Source organism: Polyodon spathula, chromosome 9 (assembly GCF_017654505.1).
Source record: "Polyodon spathula isolate WHYD16114869_AA chromosome 9, ASM1765450v1, whole genome shotgun sequence".
NCBI classification, from domain to species: Eukaryota; Metazoa; Chordata; class Actinopteri; order Acipenseriformes; family Polyodontidae; genus Polyodon; species Polyodon spathula.
Window position 1 is genome coordinate 21,950,203 of NC_054542.1, and position 17,252 is coordinate 21,967,454.

Genomic DNA, 17,252 nt, shown 5'->3' on the forward strand with positions numbered 1-17,252 from the left:
TATGTTGCCAGATACAGTATACAGTAGAGCATGTTAACTCAGAACCACTAAATCCATTTTGTCATCTACCCAGCATGTTCTTGTTGTAGAGGTGCCCTTTAATTCAGATCATTTATAGCAAGGTCCTGACTGCCTAATGCATTATAGTCACTATTAATCCCCATTATGTCATATTTATGGTAATGATTTAATAGTAAGCAACAGACCAGTATGCTACAATGCATTCATATAACTATGTTGGTGCTGGTAATTATTGGAGCTGCCAGATATACAGTATGTAGTGTGAATGATTGCTACTGCTTTGCCGCAGCACGTTCTTCACCAGGTTTTTATGCATACGCAAGATACTCCAACCCTGGTCATGGAGATCTACTTATAATGTGCATTTTTATACACATACATTATAAATACAGCATAGAGGTTGATATACATACCTCCTAACTGAAATCTCAACAAAGAGCTCTCTGTTTAGAGCCATCAATAAACCCTTACCTTATGGTCCATTAAGATCATAGCATTGAATCCCGCTGTTGAAAAATATTTGAATACAAAATGCTTCTCTTATAATGATTGTAGCAGTTACTTTAGCCTTTCTTTGCAAATAAATTGGTTTTTACCAGATACATTTGTATGTAGTTGATATTACTGTGTAGTGATTCTGATGGTCGCAATGCTGAGTAACCAAAAAACAAAGCACATATTAAATTACATAGTTAAGAAAATAGGCGTAATTTAATTTGTAGTAGTGTTAGCATGTTGTCATGATTATAGCAGAGCACATTAACGAATCCCTTTTGTACTTTAAGGGAATCTTAGTAGAAACATTTAACAAAAACTTGCATTTTATCCTTGGAGATAATACATATAAAAATAGGGATGACCAGTAGATTGCGCTAGTCACTTATGTTGTAAACTCAGATGGACACGAATAAGTAAGTAAAATTGGAACAGTGCACATTTAATTATTTGTACATTCTTATGATGTGTGCAATATCAAATATTAGTATAGTCCCTCCTTAATTACCATACAATAACACACCGTAAACTTTGTTGTAAACCCTTTTCAAAATAAAAAAGGACGGAGTGAAGGTATTTGTTTTCAGGAATAATAGTGCAACAATAATAGTGTGCTACCCAGTGCTCCAGATAAGGTTTTGGGTCTGAGAGTAACTTGCCCTCTAATTTTGACACAGAGTAAAAGTAAAATGCAACATTACCTTAAAGTCATCTTGAAAAGTACTGCAAATCTTTAATGGTAATGGGGTAGGCATTAAAGAGCCTTCCATTTAAACTACAATATTACTAACCATGCATGTGTTCTACAAGGTTCTTTATCGGCTCAGCACATTTTTTTCCGTTACTTATATTTTAACATTAAATGATAAAACTCTGTGAACATGTTAACTTCAATATAAAGCCATACAGATAGCATGGCTATCCAAAGACTGGATAATCTTTGTTGGATTGGTTTTTCCTAGTAACTGAAGATATTGTATTCTGTGAGATGTAGTTGTCAGTGGAAGTTTTAGGGGAGGCAGGCAAGCTGTGTAGCAAAATTGCTGTGCGTATTTTTATTTATTTAAGAGTTAGTGCGTATTTCAGATTTTTTAATGCGTAAAAATTGTAGGTACGCAGCTTATCTGGACCGCTGGTGCTACCTGTATTTTTGTAAAAAAATATAGCCAATCAATTTTAACGTGGGACAAGCACTGACAAGAAGTGACTGTAGTGAACTTGCAGTTGTCGCTCTTTTCACAGATGTCATAATTAGACAGATATGTTCCAGATATATTTGTTTTAAATAATTTAACATATTTTGCATACAACTTGACCTCTTATTGCCTTTTCTAGCTTGCAGTGAACTAATAACACCATCACTGGATCGTAAACCAAATAGTTTTGTAGCAGTAAGTGTAACCACACCCCCTCAAGCATTCTGGACAAAGCATGCCCAAACAGAGATTATAGAGGTAAGTGGCAAACCAATAATAACAACATCATCATTATTATTCTAACTATTGCCATCAAAGCATTATGCATTCCAAAGATAAATCAATGTGTTTTACAAAGTAAGAACATTGGATTATTCCTCATATTTATTTTAGCATTTCATTTCCTGGAATTTAATCTGTTCTATGAGATTCTAAATTAACTGCTAAGCAACTGCCTGTTTTTGAATTTAGATCAGGTTTTACCTAAAAGGGAATCATTGAAAAACTTGGTTGTATTTCTGGAAGGAGATTCCACCCACTAACCAACACGCCATATCCAAGCGCCATAAAAAGTGTGGCTTTCATTCATGCCGCTTCTTTTGTTTGGCCTCTCAGTCACATGCAGCAAGGCCAAACAGGGAGATGGCCATCTTTAGAGCCTGGAGGAAGGGCTACCCTAAGCCATGGATTACCTAAGGTTTCCTCCAACCTGAGTGCTGAGTGGTTTGTACTTAGTTTCTGCAGGGTGTGTGGCAGGCTGGAGGGGCGGGGTTCTCCCTCGATGCATTTCATGCTCTGGGGGACAGACCCAGGTCTAAGCTGCTTACTTTTGATTAATCCTTTTCCTATTTTTTTGGGGTAGGTGGCATTGCACCACTGCAGACATTGCGTTAACCATTCATCATCTTCATTTTATCCAGTCATAGTTTGGCGGCTTTGTCTTTTGGGTGGAGGTGACCCTACGAGCCACTTCCTATCTGCGGCACTAGACTACATGATGTCATCGTGCATTCATCGTGCATTCGCTTGTCAGCCAATATGTTGACTATATATTTTACTAAGTTATGTTTCTGTCACTGCTACTTAAACATTATTATTAAAAATAAACATAAAAATATAGCACTGCTAGGTCAAATGATCTTTGCATTTTTTATAGTGAGCTTTGGGGCATATAAAAACTATATATTTTCTAAAACTAGATAAATACAAAATTCAAACTAGATGACATTATTTTGCTTGGAATAAAAGTACAGCATGTGACTGCCTTACATATATATTTTTAATTTGTACCTTTGTTCTGTATTTTCTGACCCCTCTGCACATACTTTATTAAAGGTAGCTGGTATACATTCTGAAACTGTAGGTTGTGAAGATTACAATGGTACTAGACTCATAAATATGAGGTGACCCCTCTTGCAGTGCATGGAGTATAACATACCAACAGACACTTCAGGTAACAGTAGCAGGTGTCTTTGTGTATACCCTGCATCTTTTTTGGGCCTGTTCTTTTCCTGCAGAGGGGTGTAAGGATCGAGGATGGTGCTTCGCTGTGAGCCTCATGATGCCTTCTGCCTGCATATCTGGTGTCTTGTTATCCTGGAACACTAGGGCTGCAATGACTGTGGGCATGAAGTCCAGGAATGGCTTAACCTGGTTTTGTGTGGATGGCATTGTACAACACGTAGGTGTGTTATAATGCCACCTGAATCACGTGCCCTAGTTTCTTGAACCAAGCCCCAGTTTTTTGGGTGGCGTTATAAGGCTCTAACATCTGATCACACTTGTCAACACCTGCCTTATAGCGATTGTATTCAAACACACACTGAGGCTTCCTGTTGGTGCGGTCCTGCCCCCGCACAGGAACTGCTGTTGTAGACTCATCATGGAGAGTGGTGAGGAGGTGCGCATCTCACTTGTCTGTGTTTTACAGGCAGCCGTTCCTCACACCTCAGTCCTGTTGTCTCCCCACGGCTCTGTTTTTTGGCCACCAACTGTTTGGGGAACCCCTTGTGATTATCCCGCACAACCCCACAAGCTGGAGTGTCTAAAGCAAAGATGGTTTTCAGAAGGGGGATTCCTGTATAATAACTGTCAGTGTACAGGTGGTGACCCATATTAAAGAGGGAGTTCATAAGGTCCCATGCAATCTGTTCAATGATATTCAGGAGATGGGTGTCAGTCTCCAAGTACACTCTGAATCTCAATGTGTACCCTGTTTTGGCCTCACAGCACTTCTATAGTTTTATTCCATAGCATCCCCACTTTGATGGAATGTACTGCTTAAAGATATTAAGCAGCCTTTTGTAAAGCATGAGAGACTGCTGAGTAGGGGAGTACACTTCGGCAAATTTCTTTCAGGCTGGCTAAATGCAGCCTGTCATTATCTCTATGGTCTCTGGGGAGGGCAGTGGTATTCTCATTATAATGCAGGAACCCTTGGAGCAGGAACCTATCCCTCCTCATAATGGCAGGAAACAGGGGGGTTGCATGGACAGGGGTTGTGCTCCAGTGGAGGGTAATTGTTGGCTTATTTACAATACCCATCTCTAAACAGGGACACTTGTTTCTTTCCATTTGTGGGCATGGGCACGTATCTCTTTGATGTTGTAGGAACTGGGCAGCATACCTGTTGGTCATAGTGACCATATGCTCCAGCAGGTTATCGGTGAGGAAAAGCTGGAAATACTGCAGAGGGTTGAAGCCAGCAGTATCCACTTTTGGACCTATAGTACCAATAAAGAGTGGTATGTCTGTCTGTAAATTACTGAGGTGGTCCAATTGTACACTGGCACATACTCCCTTGGCCTCCAGGGGCGTGCAGGCTGTTCCTCAGGCTTGTCTTCTGAATTTCTACCAGGCTCTTCCATGGAAGAGGGGGAATCCGCTTCCTCAGTGACATCACTGGGGGTGTCAGTCGTTTAAAAGTCACTGCCAGTCAAATAGAATCAGACCAGGATCTGACTCTCAGTCACTGTCAGTTTCCATCATCATCCTTTCCACCTCCTCTGCGCAGCTTTTTGCGTGAAATTTAGTGTACAGTAGTTACTGCAATATATAGTAATCAATAAAATAAACTGCACACAATAACAAAAAAATATATTATAATAATTAAAAAATGAGATAAATGTATTAGGACTAGTAGTGGGAATTAATTGTACAGTCGCAAATTTATCTGACGGCTACAAAAATTACTAGGATAGTGTTTTGGAAATATATAACAATTATTTCACAAATAAAAAAAAAAAAAATAGATAAATGTATTAGAACTAGTTGTGGGAATTAAATGTATTTTGTAAATGTATCTACCAGCTACAGAACTTCTGAAATGAACTGACAGTGTTGGCAAATATAGAACAATTGTTTCACACAAAAAAAGATAAATGTATTCGTACGAGTGATATACGGAATTAATTTAATGTAGAGTAGTAAATGTATTTGTTGACAGAGCTACCAAAGTTATGAAATTAACTAATAAAAGAAGCGACAAATGCAATAATTGAAAAATGATTGAAAAATAGTGACGAGGAAAATACAAGAATCAGTTATTTCTTTCCTTTTAGTTATGGTACTATTTATATATTTATATGCGTTAATTAAATGTAATTCTCAATTAATTTCCAAAATGCGTTGAGTGGTTAGGTCTCACAATTAAACGGTTTCCTTTGCCCACTGCAATACATTTGCAAATAATGTGTATTCTACTTCCAACTATCCTACTTAATGGCAAGTTGTCATTATTCTAGGACTCTTCCAAGTGTGATGTTTGTGATAAGAACCTTTCATGCTTGGTTGCTTGTATTTGGGTTGGTTGCTCTGTCTTTAAAGATTGTATGTGATTTTTGTAAATCATTTGGTTTTGCTGATCACTAGCTGACTAGAGGATTAGCCTCAACAGCAATGTTAGTATGGTTCAGGATTGGTTTCTGGGCACTCATTAATATTGCTGCTGTCTTACCTCCTTACAGGGCACAAGCACCCCTATATTCCTAAGCAGCATTGCGTTTTTTCAGGACTCTCTAATCAATCAGCAGACACAGGTGAAGCTTTCAGTGTACGATGTGAAGGATCGCTCTCAGGGGACAGTAAGCAGGCATTTCTTTCTGTATTCTGTATTCTTGGGACTCGTGTGATGTGTATACGCCTAGAGAGGGAAGAGAGGTGTACACAATTCATAATTCTTACCAACACTTCCTGTTTTGTTTTAAAATGCCAAAAATTAAAATTAAAATATACAGCAACATATAGTCTGTATAGTGGAAGAGTTAACACTGTTTCCTTACATGTTGCTGCTACCAAAAAATATATTTTAATGATCACCAACAAGGTTTTGGCTTGTAGGGTTAAACAACATCAGTTGACCTAAGACCCTAGTTATTTCTATCACGCTATCTGAAGGCAGAAGCTAAACCATTATAGCGAATTATTAAAACACTTTTATTAATAAAAAAAAGGATGTACATAATGTATATATGTATATCTGATGTACAGGAGAGCGTTAGCTACAGTATGTTCCTCATGTCCTCCGATTAATAAAACAACATTACGGTAGAGTGAAACTGCTGGTAACCAACAACAATGCTAAAAAGTTAAGTCTGCTACTTAGAAATGTGCAATGAGAAGAACATGGCAATGTATTTAGAGTAATTAGAGTTTGAGCATTTAAAGAGAAGTGGGGTTCTGGTAAATATAGCGTTATACGTCTCCATGTTGCTACAACTATTTAAAAAAATGTACTTGTAATTTTTCTTCTCGTTGTTGACATCCTGATAAGTTTTTACACTTATAAATTTAAACTCTATCTCAAAGGTATTTTCAAAATGTTTGCTTAGTGGAATCAATTTTGAGAACAGCAAGCACATTGATACATTATTTCAAACGAAACGAACCAGACCAAGTCCATTTGAAACAGACCCAGTGTGAATGCAGCTGAATTTGGTAATTGAAAGTATAGTAGTCTCACTTTGGCATGAAGGAATTTATTTGTTTATGTATTAATATTGTATGAAACTTGAAGATGATCCTGTATGAAGAGAAATAAAGTAACTTACTTTAAGGGATGTACTGTACTGTATTATATTGTATTTTGTATGTTCGTCCACAACCTTAAACACTTTAAATCTTATGTAAAACTATATATAAAAAAAAAAAACACAACTGTGCACAATTGTACCCATAGACCTTGTTTATTTTGTTTTCATCCCTTAATGTCTCCAGGGTAGTCCCATTTGTGTTAAACTATGTAAAAAAAAAAAAAAAAAAAAAAACTTTAATGCGTAACCTAATAAATAACCCTGCAGTAAGCATCTTGAAGCTTTTCTGTTGGGAATATGCAATGCAGTGTTTTTATAATTGCATTTCAGATGTATTTACTGGGGTCTTCATTGTTCACTGTGAAAGAATTGCTACTGGAGAAGCAACACAGGTTACATCTTATGCTAAGGTAGGAACAGAATTAATTTACTGAATTTACAATTCGTGGTTTTGATTAAAAAGAAACCTGTTAGATATACATCAGGATTCACCACCTTTGTTGCATAATGTGATAATGTTCAATCTTTTAGTTTTATGTTAACAGTTTGTCTTTGGGGTGAAGTTAACCCTAATGTAAAGAGTAATACAAGAGTGATTTATGTTCCTTTGTTCCTTTGATCTAGACCTGTTTACATAAATCACATCCTGACAGTCAGGTGAGGCTCACTGGCATTGACTGGGCTAATTTACCATTCAAAGTAAAGCAACTGAACAAACAGCTGCTTGGATTTGTGATGATTTCTGCTTTTCTTAGACTGTGGAGAGCAGCAAGCCACACAAATCAAGCAGCTGTTTGTTCAGTTGTTTTACTGTGAATGATCAATTAACCCACTGAATACCAGTGTCCCTCACCTAATTGTCGACACCTGATTTCTGCGGAGAACTCAATCTGAATAATCGATTTGTGCAACTCTAATTAGAATTCAAGTATTTCCACATTTAATGCATTGTCTTTCCCTTCAGCGTCTGGTTTGTATCACTTCAATATTTCTCAGAACTTCCCAATGCATAATGTACCCAGTTGACCTTTTAGAATATAAATACTAAAAGTTGTGCTGCAACTCCCACTGTTTCTGTCATTACAGGTCTGCTGAAAATGAGAGAGTGGGTAATATCACAATTATAGCATGGCAGATGGAGGAGAAAAGAGACCAAAGGGCTCCAGTGACACGATTGCCTGACACTATCAACGGAAGGGTAAATGCTAACTGTACTTGAGATTTCTCCATGCATACAAATAAGCACAGTCTCTTGTGTTGGATTGTATCCATGGCAACAGCACATGTTCTCCCTCCTGTTGCAAAGCACTAGAACCGTGTATTCTAATATTAGATGTAATGTGGAGACTATCTAGAAACAGTTATGGTAGCACATAGATTGAAAAGAAACCTTTATTGAGTTTTTAACCTAAATTAGTTTGAAATTAATGTTTTGGTACTTCTATTTTGTACTATAAAATGGATCACATTGACAAAGATTTCAATCAGTCTATAGAAGTGCAATTCATCATTACATGAAATTAAAAAAAGTTGAATATAAAATATTTCTATTTCCTGTTTTTTGCATACATTTAATTTCTGCTTGGTCTTTCAGATGGTCCTGCCAGTTGACGAAAGCTTAACAGAGTCTTTAGGAATTAGAGCAAAATATTCATCATTATGCAAAGACGCTTTATTAAAATCAGGTAAGGCTGCCATTTTGTTTTTACACATTCATATAGTAGTGCATCCTTTTACATTTTGTGCTGGCAAGATTTTCAGAAATTGAGACAACTTCAAATTATGTTTTCATAACAAATTGTAGTGAAACTTGATAAAAAAATGCTATTGAGTGCATAATAATTTGGGGGTGAGTGGAAGTTGGTTGTCTTTCCTGTGTCTGCCACCTGGAAGATGTTATGTATAGTTTAAACTTTATTTTTTTTATATACTTAATTGTAGTGATACAGAATTCGATTTCTGGATGGGACAATTTTATGTAATATTCTATCAGGGGTTGCCAATAATAACTAGAACTTAAATTGTAGATTTGACCAATTGATAATTGTACAGTTTTAATGGCTCCATTTGGATATTCTTCCACAGAGTGGATGGGAAGTTACAAAGTGATAACAGTAAATGCATCTTGCCTCTGATCAACAGCCCGCAACAACTGTAGGAACTGCTGAGTGAAAATATGTGTGTGAAATAATATTACATTGTTACTGAGCAGGCTGCAGGGTTTAAAACAAAACACATTACTTTCCCCAGCATTCTGCTTTATTTACGTATTCCTGCAATATATTTTTCAACATAAGCAAAATGTTCTAAATATGTTTTATTTCACATCTGTTATGCATCAATTCTTCTATTCAAAATGTTTTCTGAATTCACAACACTGGTAGCTTCAGTGCAGCCTCTTCAATCTGAAACATTTTATTGTTTAGACGGACAGCAGATTACACTGCCTAGGTTATAAAGTGTTATCTGTGTCCTGTGCACATTTTGAGTACAAACAACTTCATATGGTTGGAGGTACACCCCCTGTACATCTTGCATCTTCTCTGTAACCGGAGGAGGTCTCTAAAGTGGTGTGATAACAAAGTGCCCATATGTAAATAATATTGTAGCAATGAGGAAGTGCATGGAAAACATTATGCTGTCTAAGACTTCAAATCCATTTTGTTACTTCTCATTAGTTGTACAACATTATGCCTGCCCCCTTTCTTTACTGGACTCTTTTGGCTCCCTGCTTGTTTTTGATATACAGCTACAGATGTTTTAATTGCAGACCCCGTAACTCACAGCAGCAGTACCACTCTGGTTTGCACTCCTTAAACACTGGCATTCTTTGACAGATATTTCTCTCATTCTTCCAGTTCACCTACATTTCAATAACAAAGTAAACTTTTGTGCTCAGCAGTGCGTAATGGAGGCTTTTTCCTTGGATACATCCCAGAAATAGGGCAAGTGAAGAAAAATAGTATTTTTATTTACCCAGGCTATCTGAGATGGAGGGTCTATTCCAATTACATGTTGTATTACCATTTTTAAATCTAGGCGAGGCTGAGTGATTGGAAAACCACTAAACCTATGGAGGATCTTAGTCCAGTCTGACATGGGACGTGGCTGAGACACTGCGTTCTGTGGATCACTACATGCACAAAGAGCACCTATGAAAGAGTAGGGATAGTACTCAATTCAAAGCAGGAGCAAAACAGCATTTTACTAATAACTTAAAAATAGTCATGTTTTCGTGTGTTTTAAATTGTATACTAGTGAACTAACACTGTTGCTGTTTTTATTGTTTTCAGCTGCTTGAATTGAAACAGAAAGTAATTGTGATGTGAAGCATGCGGTTTCAGGTGGTTGGAATAAACAAGTAGCTTATGAATACAATTTTAGAACATTAATAAATAGTTTTAAAACAACTAGGTGGTTGTTAAGGTGGTTTTAAAATAGAGCGCATGAACAGCAAAGTGTTATAAAAGAGTATGTTCTGGAATAGAACACCAAATCTATCAAAAAAATGATTTTTCTTTTGTTTGTATTTTAAAGTGGCAACTATTTTTACCTTGACTATTTGTCAAACTACAAGTCGTTATTCCACTAGGAGAGAGTGGAAACATTTAAGTATCTGTCCAGTCAACATCCACTGTTGTTGTTGTTAATTAGTCATTTTCTTGTTATACAGTACCAGTCTCTAAAATGTTACTGTATAGAAGCAGTGCAGATCAGAGTGATGCCTGGGTGTGAAGGTCAGTACTAGGGTTTTGTGATCTCTTGTTCCAGTGTTTGGTGGTGCAATGAGTCGGATGTACCGTCTCCCTACCACGGATGGGAACCACTTGCGAATACTTGAGCAGATGGCAGAAAGTGTGCTGTCTGTCAATATCCCTCGACAGTTTGTAAAACTACTCCTTGAAGAAGACGCAGCCAGGTAAGCACATCATTGCCAGATATTTTGTTGTAGGCCGATTTTCAGGTATTGCACACATAAACGCTTTTTATTTGTCTATAAGAAAGTTATCCAAGATAGGATGTTATATAGAATAGAATTTACACATTCTGTCTTGTTAACAGTGTGTGTTACCATACCAGTTATTGATAATTACGATACTGCAACAATTAAGATATATATTCAGGTTTATCACACGCCATATGACATATAGAGGGTGGTTTGGGAATTTGAATATTACCAACACCTGACCTCACCGGACGACCGTTTTGCATTATAATTAGTGTAGAGGCATTTCTTTAATACAGGATTTAGGGATTTATAAAGCTTAATATACACATGTCTGAAAATACCTCAATTTTTTGGAGCATTATATATAAAATGATACACTACATTTTTGTTAAATTAAAGTCGTACAGAGTCCATTTACAACATATCATCCTTTCACTGAGCAGAATAACTGATTTGATTAAAGTCAGAGCTACTTAAATTACCTTTTTAGGGTCTCATCCAAAAAAATAAGGGACCTTTGAACTCTCATGCCCTGCACTGGTTATTCAAAAAACAGGGCATTCAAAGTAAAATACACTAAAACACTCTTGTCCTATAAAAGCTAGTAAAATAACTATAGCTTTGCTCGTTTTACACCACTCAGACCACTTTCATTCTAAACTTGTTTACTGCTGACACATAAGTAACAGAGGAACACAAAACCTGATATAGTGCTTTAAAAAATAAGTTAAAAACCTTTTTATACATCTGTTTATGAAGGTCTTGTGTCTTGCTGTTGAGTTTAAAGTAAGGACCCCTTGTGTTTTTGCAGAGTTTGTGAACTGGAAGAGTTGGGGGAGCTGTCACCTTGTTGGGAGGGTCTTCGGCGGCAGATTGTAACCCAATATCAAACCATCATACTGAACTACCAGGAAACACTGACAGACCTACATCAGTATAAAGGTCAGTGCCATAGCTGTAACCAAAAATAGTGCAGATGCCAGTTCATTTAAATTTAAGCCACAGGCTACATATTGTTCTTTTAGAAATTGATTAAATGTGATAAACACCTTGCCTATTCCAAGCTGAGATCAAACATTATTGGGTATTAATTCAAAGAAGTGATTCAACAGAATTTAGTTTTACTTTCATACATTTATAAAATGGATTTTCTGTCCACGCTCAATTGTTTTTTTTCATTGGCTTTGTTGATTTTATTTTGTGTTTTATACACTCACACTCATAGAATTTCAGCTCTGGCTGTGATACACTGTCACTTTACTGTGTGTGCTACAATGGCCATCATCACTTGTACACTATTAAATCACTTTCTAGTCTTACTGGAGTTTGCAAATAAAGATCTATTGTAATATATGCAAAATAGTTTTGCTAAGACACATACACTTAAAACTTTATTTACATCAGATTTGTATATACATTATTGTTTACTTACTTTGGATGTACTGTAGTTGTGTAATAATCCTACCTGGGAGGTCTTGTTGGGTATAATGTCAAATTATGATTTACTGGATGTTTGTGGTTAACTTTCAATATATTTATGGGCATGGATTTGTTTCTGTCCCCTCAAACCGCTCCAATGTGGTTTTCCCATTAAACTTTGTTGACTATTGTTGGTTATGACACTGTGTGTGAAACATAAGAATTTCATGTGTCGCGGGATTATTGGGTTTGCGTGAAGTGGTGGGCTACAATTTTCATCACTCGTTCCATCATGGTCTTTGGGGAAGTCTTAGTGAGAGGTGTTTGGCAAATCAAGATCCCTATTGTTATGACAATTAATGGATAAAATAGTTTTTTAACACGGTGTCGCAGGGCACAGGGTGACATGGTATGTCATCTAGTACCAAAACACGTGTTCCTGTGTTAACTTTTTGGACTATCAGTACTAATGAAACACAAACATACGTAAAAATTTTTAATCGAATGCTTTAATTGACTGAGTATATATATATATATATGCAAAGTTTTATTCTAGATATATATATGACTGTATGGCATGATAATATATATATATATTGATATATATATATATATAATATATCTGGGCGGGTGGCTGTCGCGAGACAGTCTGTCTGACTCAGACTCAAGTGTAGTACAATCTGAATTTATAGGACACATAGGAAAGCACACAGAACGCTAACTAACATGAAATGGTTTACACAAAGTAATTCCTAGTTCTAACCACAGGACACTTAGGCTGTTTACCTGTTTAACAAAAGTATTACAGTGGAACATCGCATATCCGACCGTTACATAAATGCCCTGATCAATTAACTACCTCGCTAAATAAATAAATAAATATTAAAAGTAGGCTCCGAGGGTAATGGCATTGGCAGCAAATGCAGCTTCCACGATGGAAACAGAAAGAAAGTATTACAGCAATCAGGCGTTTTGTGCGTTCCCCTTTAAGAGGCGGGCTGCGTGTGTGTGTCAGCCAGCTGCGTGTAGCAGTGACATTTCAATACATCAGTCAAGGAAAGCTTTTTTTTTTTTTTTTTTTTTTGCGCAATGTGTTTATATAATGGCCGTGTACACTTACAGATATTGCTAGTGTGTTGTAGCTTTCAAATGCATTTGAATTAGACAACGCAATGCTTACTGGCTGTTTGTTTAAAATAGCTGAAGCAATATTCAAACTGAGCTGCTTATCAGCTGTTGGCAACATCAAGAAAAAGCGCAAAGTACCGTGATAGAGATATTAAGAAAGCAGTGTTATAAAAGAGTACCAGGGAGGCAGGAACTTCTAGAGTTAAGTGGGCCTCAACCGGCCTCACAGCGCCCGTGGGAGCCTCGATCAGAAGGGTTGAACTCCATCTAAGGCTAAATACGGGCACGAGACAGATAGCCAACAAGTACCGTGAGGGAAAGTTGAAAAGAACTTTGAAGAGAGAGTTCAAGCCTTCTGATCGAGGCTCCCACGGACGGTGTGAGGCCGGTGGCGGCCCCCGTCGCGCCCGGGGTCAGGTCTTCTCGGAGTCGGGTTGTTTGAGAATGCAGCCCAAAGCGGGTGGTAAACTCAATTTTTTACTCTGCTCAATCTGGGCAGCAGTTTATCTGTTTATCGTAGCGATCAATTCCTTTATGCTTACCATTCTACTGGGTCATAGGGGCGCCCACACAAACTTCTGGTACCACATGTAAATGATCCACTCACTTCTCAAGTTCGTTGCCCCTTTAAGATAGACTCAGGACACAGAAATGGAATTGATTTAGCGCTGACGCGCACTTTTAATAAACATGAAACAAAACAGAAATAAACACCTAACTCCGTTTTGGAGCTCTGACTATACACCAACAGGAACCTAACTAGCACGCAGGATGGCTAAGCTGTTTACCTGCTACACAAACACAACCAAAGGTTTTCGCACAACACCTTACTCTGCATACAACTGCTTACACACACACACAATCAGGCTCTTTTCTCAGCAGCAGGCTGGAACAGACTGGCTGCCTCTCTTAAATACCCTGCACCTGGCTCCAATTTACAATTGGCACCAGGTGCAGGGGATTATCTAAACAATTAAACAATTAGCCCGCTCACCCAAACGTGCATTCCCACTTGTTTTTAGCAGGGAAGGATTTTAACCCCCTCCCTGCTATCTTTGTGTGTGTGTGTGTGTGTGTGTGTGTGTGTGTGTGTGTGTGTGTGTGTGTGTGTGTGTGTGTGTGTGTATATAATATATATATATTTTTTTATTGCTTTTTTTTTTCTAGAATCTGTATATCTCATGCTTCTGTTGTGTGTGATGTTTCCTTCTGTCTCCACAGGGCCATCTTTCAAAGCTAGCAATTTAAAAGCTGAAAAGAAATTGGAGTTTATTCCAACCAACCTCCACATCCAGAGAATGAGAGTGCAAGATGACTCAGGATCAGGTACTGTGGAGTTTGTTGCTGTCTTCATTTATACTCAGCCAGTTAGGATGGTGATCAGGAGAATTAAAAGCTTGCAAGTTCCACTTGTATTTGGTTTTTCAATATTATTATTATTATGTTTTTTTTTTTTTGTTTTTTTTTTAAAGGTTCCATTTCGGACATAGTGAGCAAAATGTTTGTTCTTGAAATAGAAATCCAGTCAGTGATCTCATCACTGCTATACTTTAAATATAGATGATCAAGGGCCATCGTATTAAGCATAGGTATTGCAAGCAGGGTTGCTTTCAAAAATAGCTAGATTTATATTTTCCCCCCTATAATTCCACTGCTGTGGCATGTAAGAAGCAAGATTAATGGGTTGATCAATGTATACCTCTCCAGAATTAGACATATCTAGATTTCATCAGTATTTTTCAAGGTTGGGGAATGTCTCTGGACTACATCAGTTCTTAATTCCACCGATGCCATATTCTGTGGTTGTGCAGTATGGATAATTGTGGTGTATAGAAACTAAGGAAAGCTAGACAGGATAAGCAGTTTATCAGGTAAAGGCAAATTTTGTAATTTGTATTTTTTAAATAACAATATTAGAGCAACAAAACCTAGAACCAGTCAAATAGAAAGGTAAATGTAAAAATAAATAAATAAATAAATGTTAAGCAGTGATGGCTCGGCTTGTGTTAATTCCCAGTAAAATTACCATTTCTTGCTGGACAGATCTGACATATGACATCGTTACTATCGGAGCACCAGCAGCACATTGTCAGGGCTTTAAAAATGGAGGCCTTAGGAAGCTCATTCACAAGTTTGAAGAAGCCAAAAAGCAGTAAGTAAAAATAAGGGTATTTGCAAATTATAATAACCTTTTGTTATTTGGAAAGCTCGTAAAGCCTGCGTTTATATTTTTGTGTTTGCTTAATTTTATGCTTTGCTTTATTTTAAAGCCTGCCCTGTTGTATTTGTTTGTTTTTGGTTGTTTTAATACCTCTTAATACAAATGTAGTTTTATAAACTGATTTCAGCAATAAAAATAAGAATATTTAGCTTTTTTTTACATTTAGGTTTTAATTATAAGTTACAAAGATAAACAAAATCATTCAGACAGTTCCGTTGTCCATATGTGGTTATATGTGTTTTCTCTCTCAAGCTATAGCCTTCTGCAAGCCACAATGCACTCTGTTTATAAGAATCATATCTGCCCCAGATGATTTGGTTCATGTAAGCGGCTGATTCTTAAAAGCGGAGCTGTATGATTACAATTAGCAAAAGCGTGCCTCAGCTTAAATACAGTATACAAATGTCAATGATGCTCAATCACTGCGGACAAAACATCAAAACAAGTCCTTGTGGGTAAGAAACTTGTTATATGATCACGATTATGTTTACTCAAGGCTGCAGAATCCTATTTTACTACAGTACACTTGAAGCGATCGTCTCGCGAGGGTGCCTAGTTCAACTGCCATGCAGTGTTTCGTGTAATGGCCTTTGAATTAAAATGACATTACAGTACAGCATTTTATAGTCAGGACTGCCACTGCCTTTAAGCATCTGTGGCTTGCTTTTTTTAAGCTGTGATGCAAATCTTAGTTTTTCAAGAAGCGAAGATGCAAAGCTCTGCAATCCAACACCCCTCCCCTCCCCTGCGCCACTACGCAGTCCCCCTTACTCTACATGCATATCACACAATAACAGTGCTGTTGATTCTTATATCAGTAATTCTTATAAACAGAGTGCAGCATAGTCATTTTCCATGTGTAAATTATATTATTTTTCAAAGATTATTTACTCCAAGTTTCTAAGCATGTTTGCACCAAATAATCAACAGAAATTAAAGCCCAATATATTTGATGTTGAGTAATTCAAGCAACTTACAAAACTTTCATAGATTTTTATTTTCAAAACTAGATTAGATAAATCACACACAGAAACAAAATACATAGCTAAATTGAATAATAATAATAATAATAATAATAATAATAATAATAATAGCTAAATAATGAGTCTCCATCCTTTTACACACACATACACACAACCAGATTGGTGACTGGATGACCGAGATATGACACGAAAGATCAGTGATCATATATGATCGATTTTAAAGCAGTTCAGAAGCAAAGGGTTAAGTAGTCCTAAGTTGTTTCTTATTCAGAACTGTATTTGGTCAGGGACCCCGGGTGGCTCACCTGGTAAAAGCACGGCCTCAGGGTGAGTCGTGCAGTCTGGGGAGAGCAGGTTTATGTCCTAGCTGTGCGAAGTTGCTGGAGATTTCAAAGGGGGTTTCACGTTGGCTCTGGTGGGTCTACGGGTTAGGACGGCAAAACCGTCAGGGACTGGTAAGCTGAGGAGGACACCTGCAGTGCAGGCCCTTGTCCTCCAAAGGCCGGTAGCTCACTTACATTTGCTTTTGAGTTCCTGGGTGTAAAAAGGAAATTTGCTTGGTCATGGAATCAGAGACCACTCACTGAATCTTTAGTTCTCCTGAGCTGTGTAGGGAATTAGTGTAGTGTATTGTAAATTGGGCAAGAAAAAAAAAAAAAAAAAAGATTTGTAATTTGGGTTTTTTTTTCTTCTTTTAGACAAAAATATGTTAATGGTCATTTGGGGTAAAAAATCTTTGAGAATTGGTCAAATGTTTGTTTTTTTGTGTTAATTTTTTAGGAATTAATGTGGTTCTGAGTTTTACTTTTT

General features: G+C 37.1%; 1 protein-coding gene across 13 annotated transcripts in view; it reads left to right on the forward strand.

Moving 5' to 3' along the window:
- The window catches only part of LOC121320501 (inositol polyphosphate-4-phosphatase type I A-like), a 105,757-nt gene that overhangs the window by 52,511 nt on the left and 35,994 nt on the right, over positions 1–17,252 (forward strand). For 12 of the 13 annotated variants that reach the window (XM_041258880.1, XM_041258883.1, XM_041258884.1 and 9 more), the window contains exons 4-12: positions 1,852–1,970; positions 5,678–5,794; positions 7,073–7,152; positions 7,829–7,940; positions 8,337–8,427; positions 10,514–10,661; positions 11,503–11,633; positions 14,460–14,564; positions 15,282–15,390. In XM_041258880.1, coding sequence (XP_041114814.1) covers positions 1,852–1,970; positions 5,678–5,794; positions 7,073–7,152; positions 7,829–7,940; positions 8,337–8,427; positions 10,514–10,661; positions 11,503–11,633; positions 14,460–14,564; positions 15,282–15,390 — 1,012 coding nt within the window. Of the gene's footprint in view, positions 1–1,851; positions 1,971–5,459; positions 7,153–7,828; positions 7,941–8,336; positions 8,428–10,513; positions 10,662–11,502; positions 11,634–14,459; positions 14,565–15,281; positions 15,391–17,252 lie in introns of those variants that run through there. The other variant, XM_041258886.1, reaches the window with a different exon arrangement.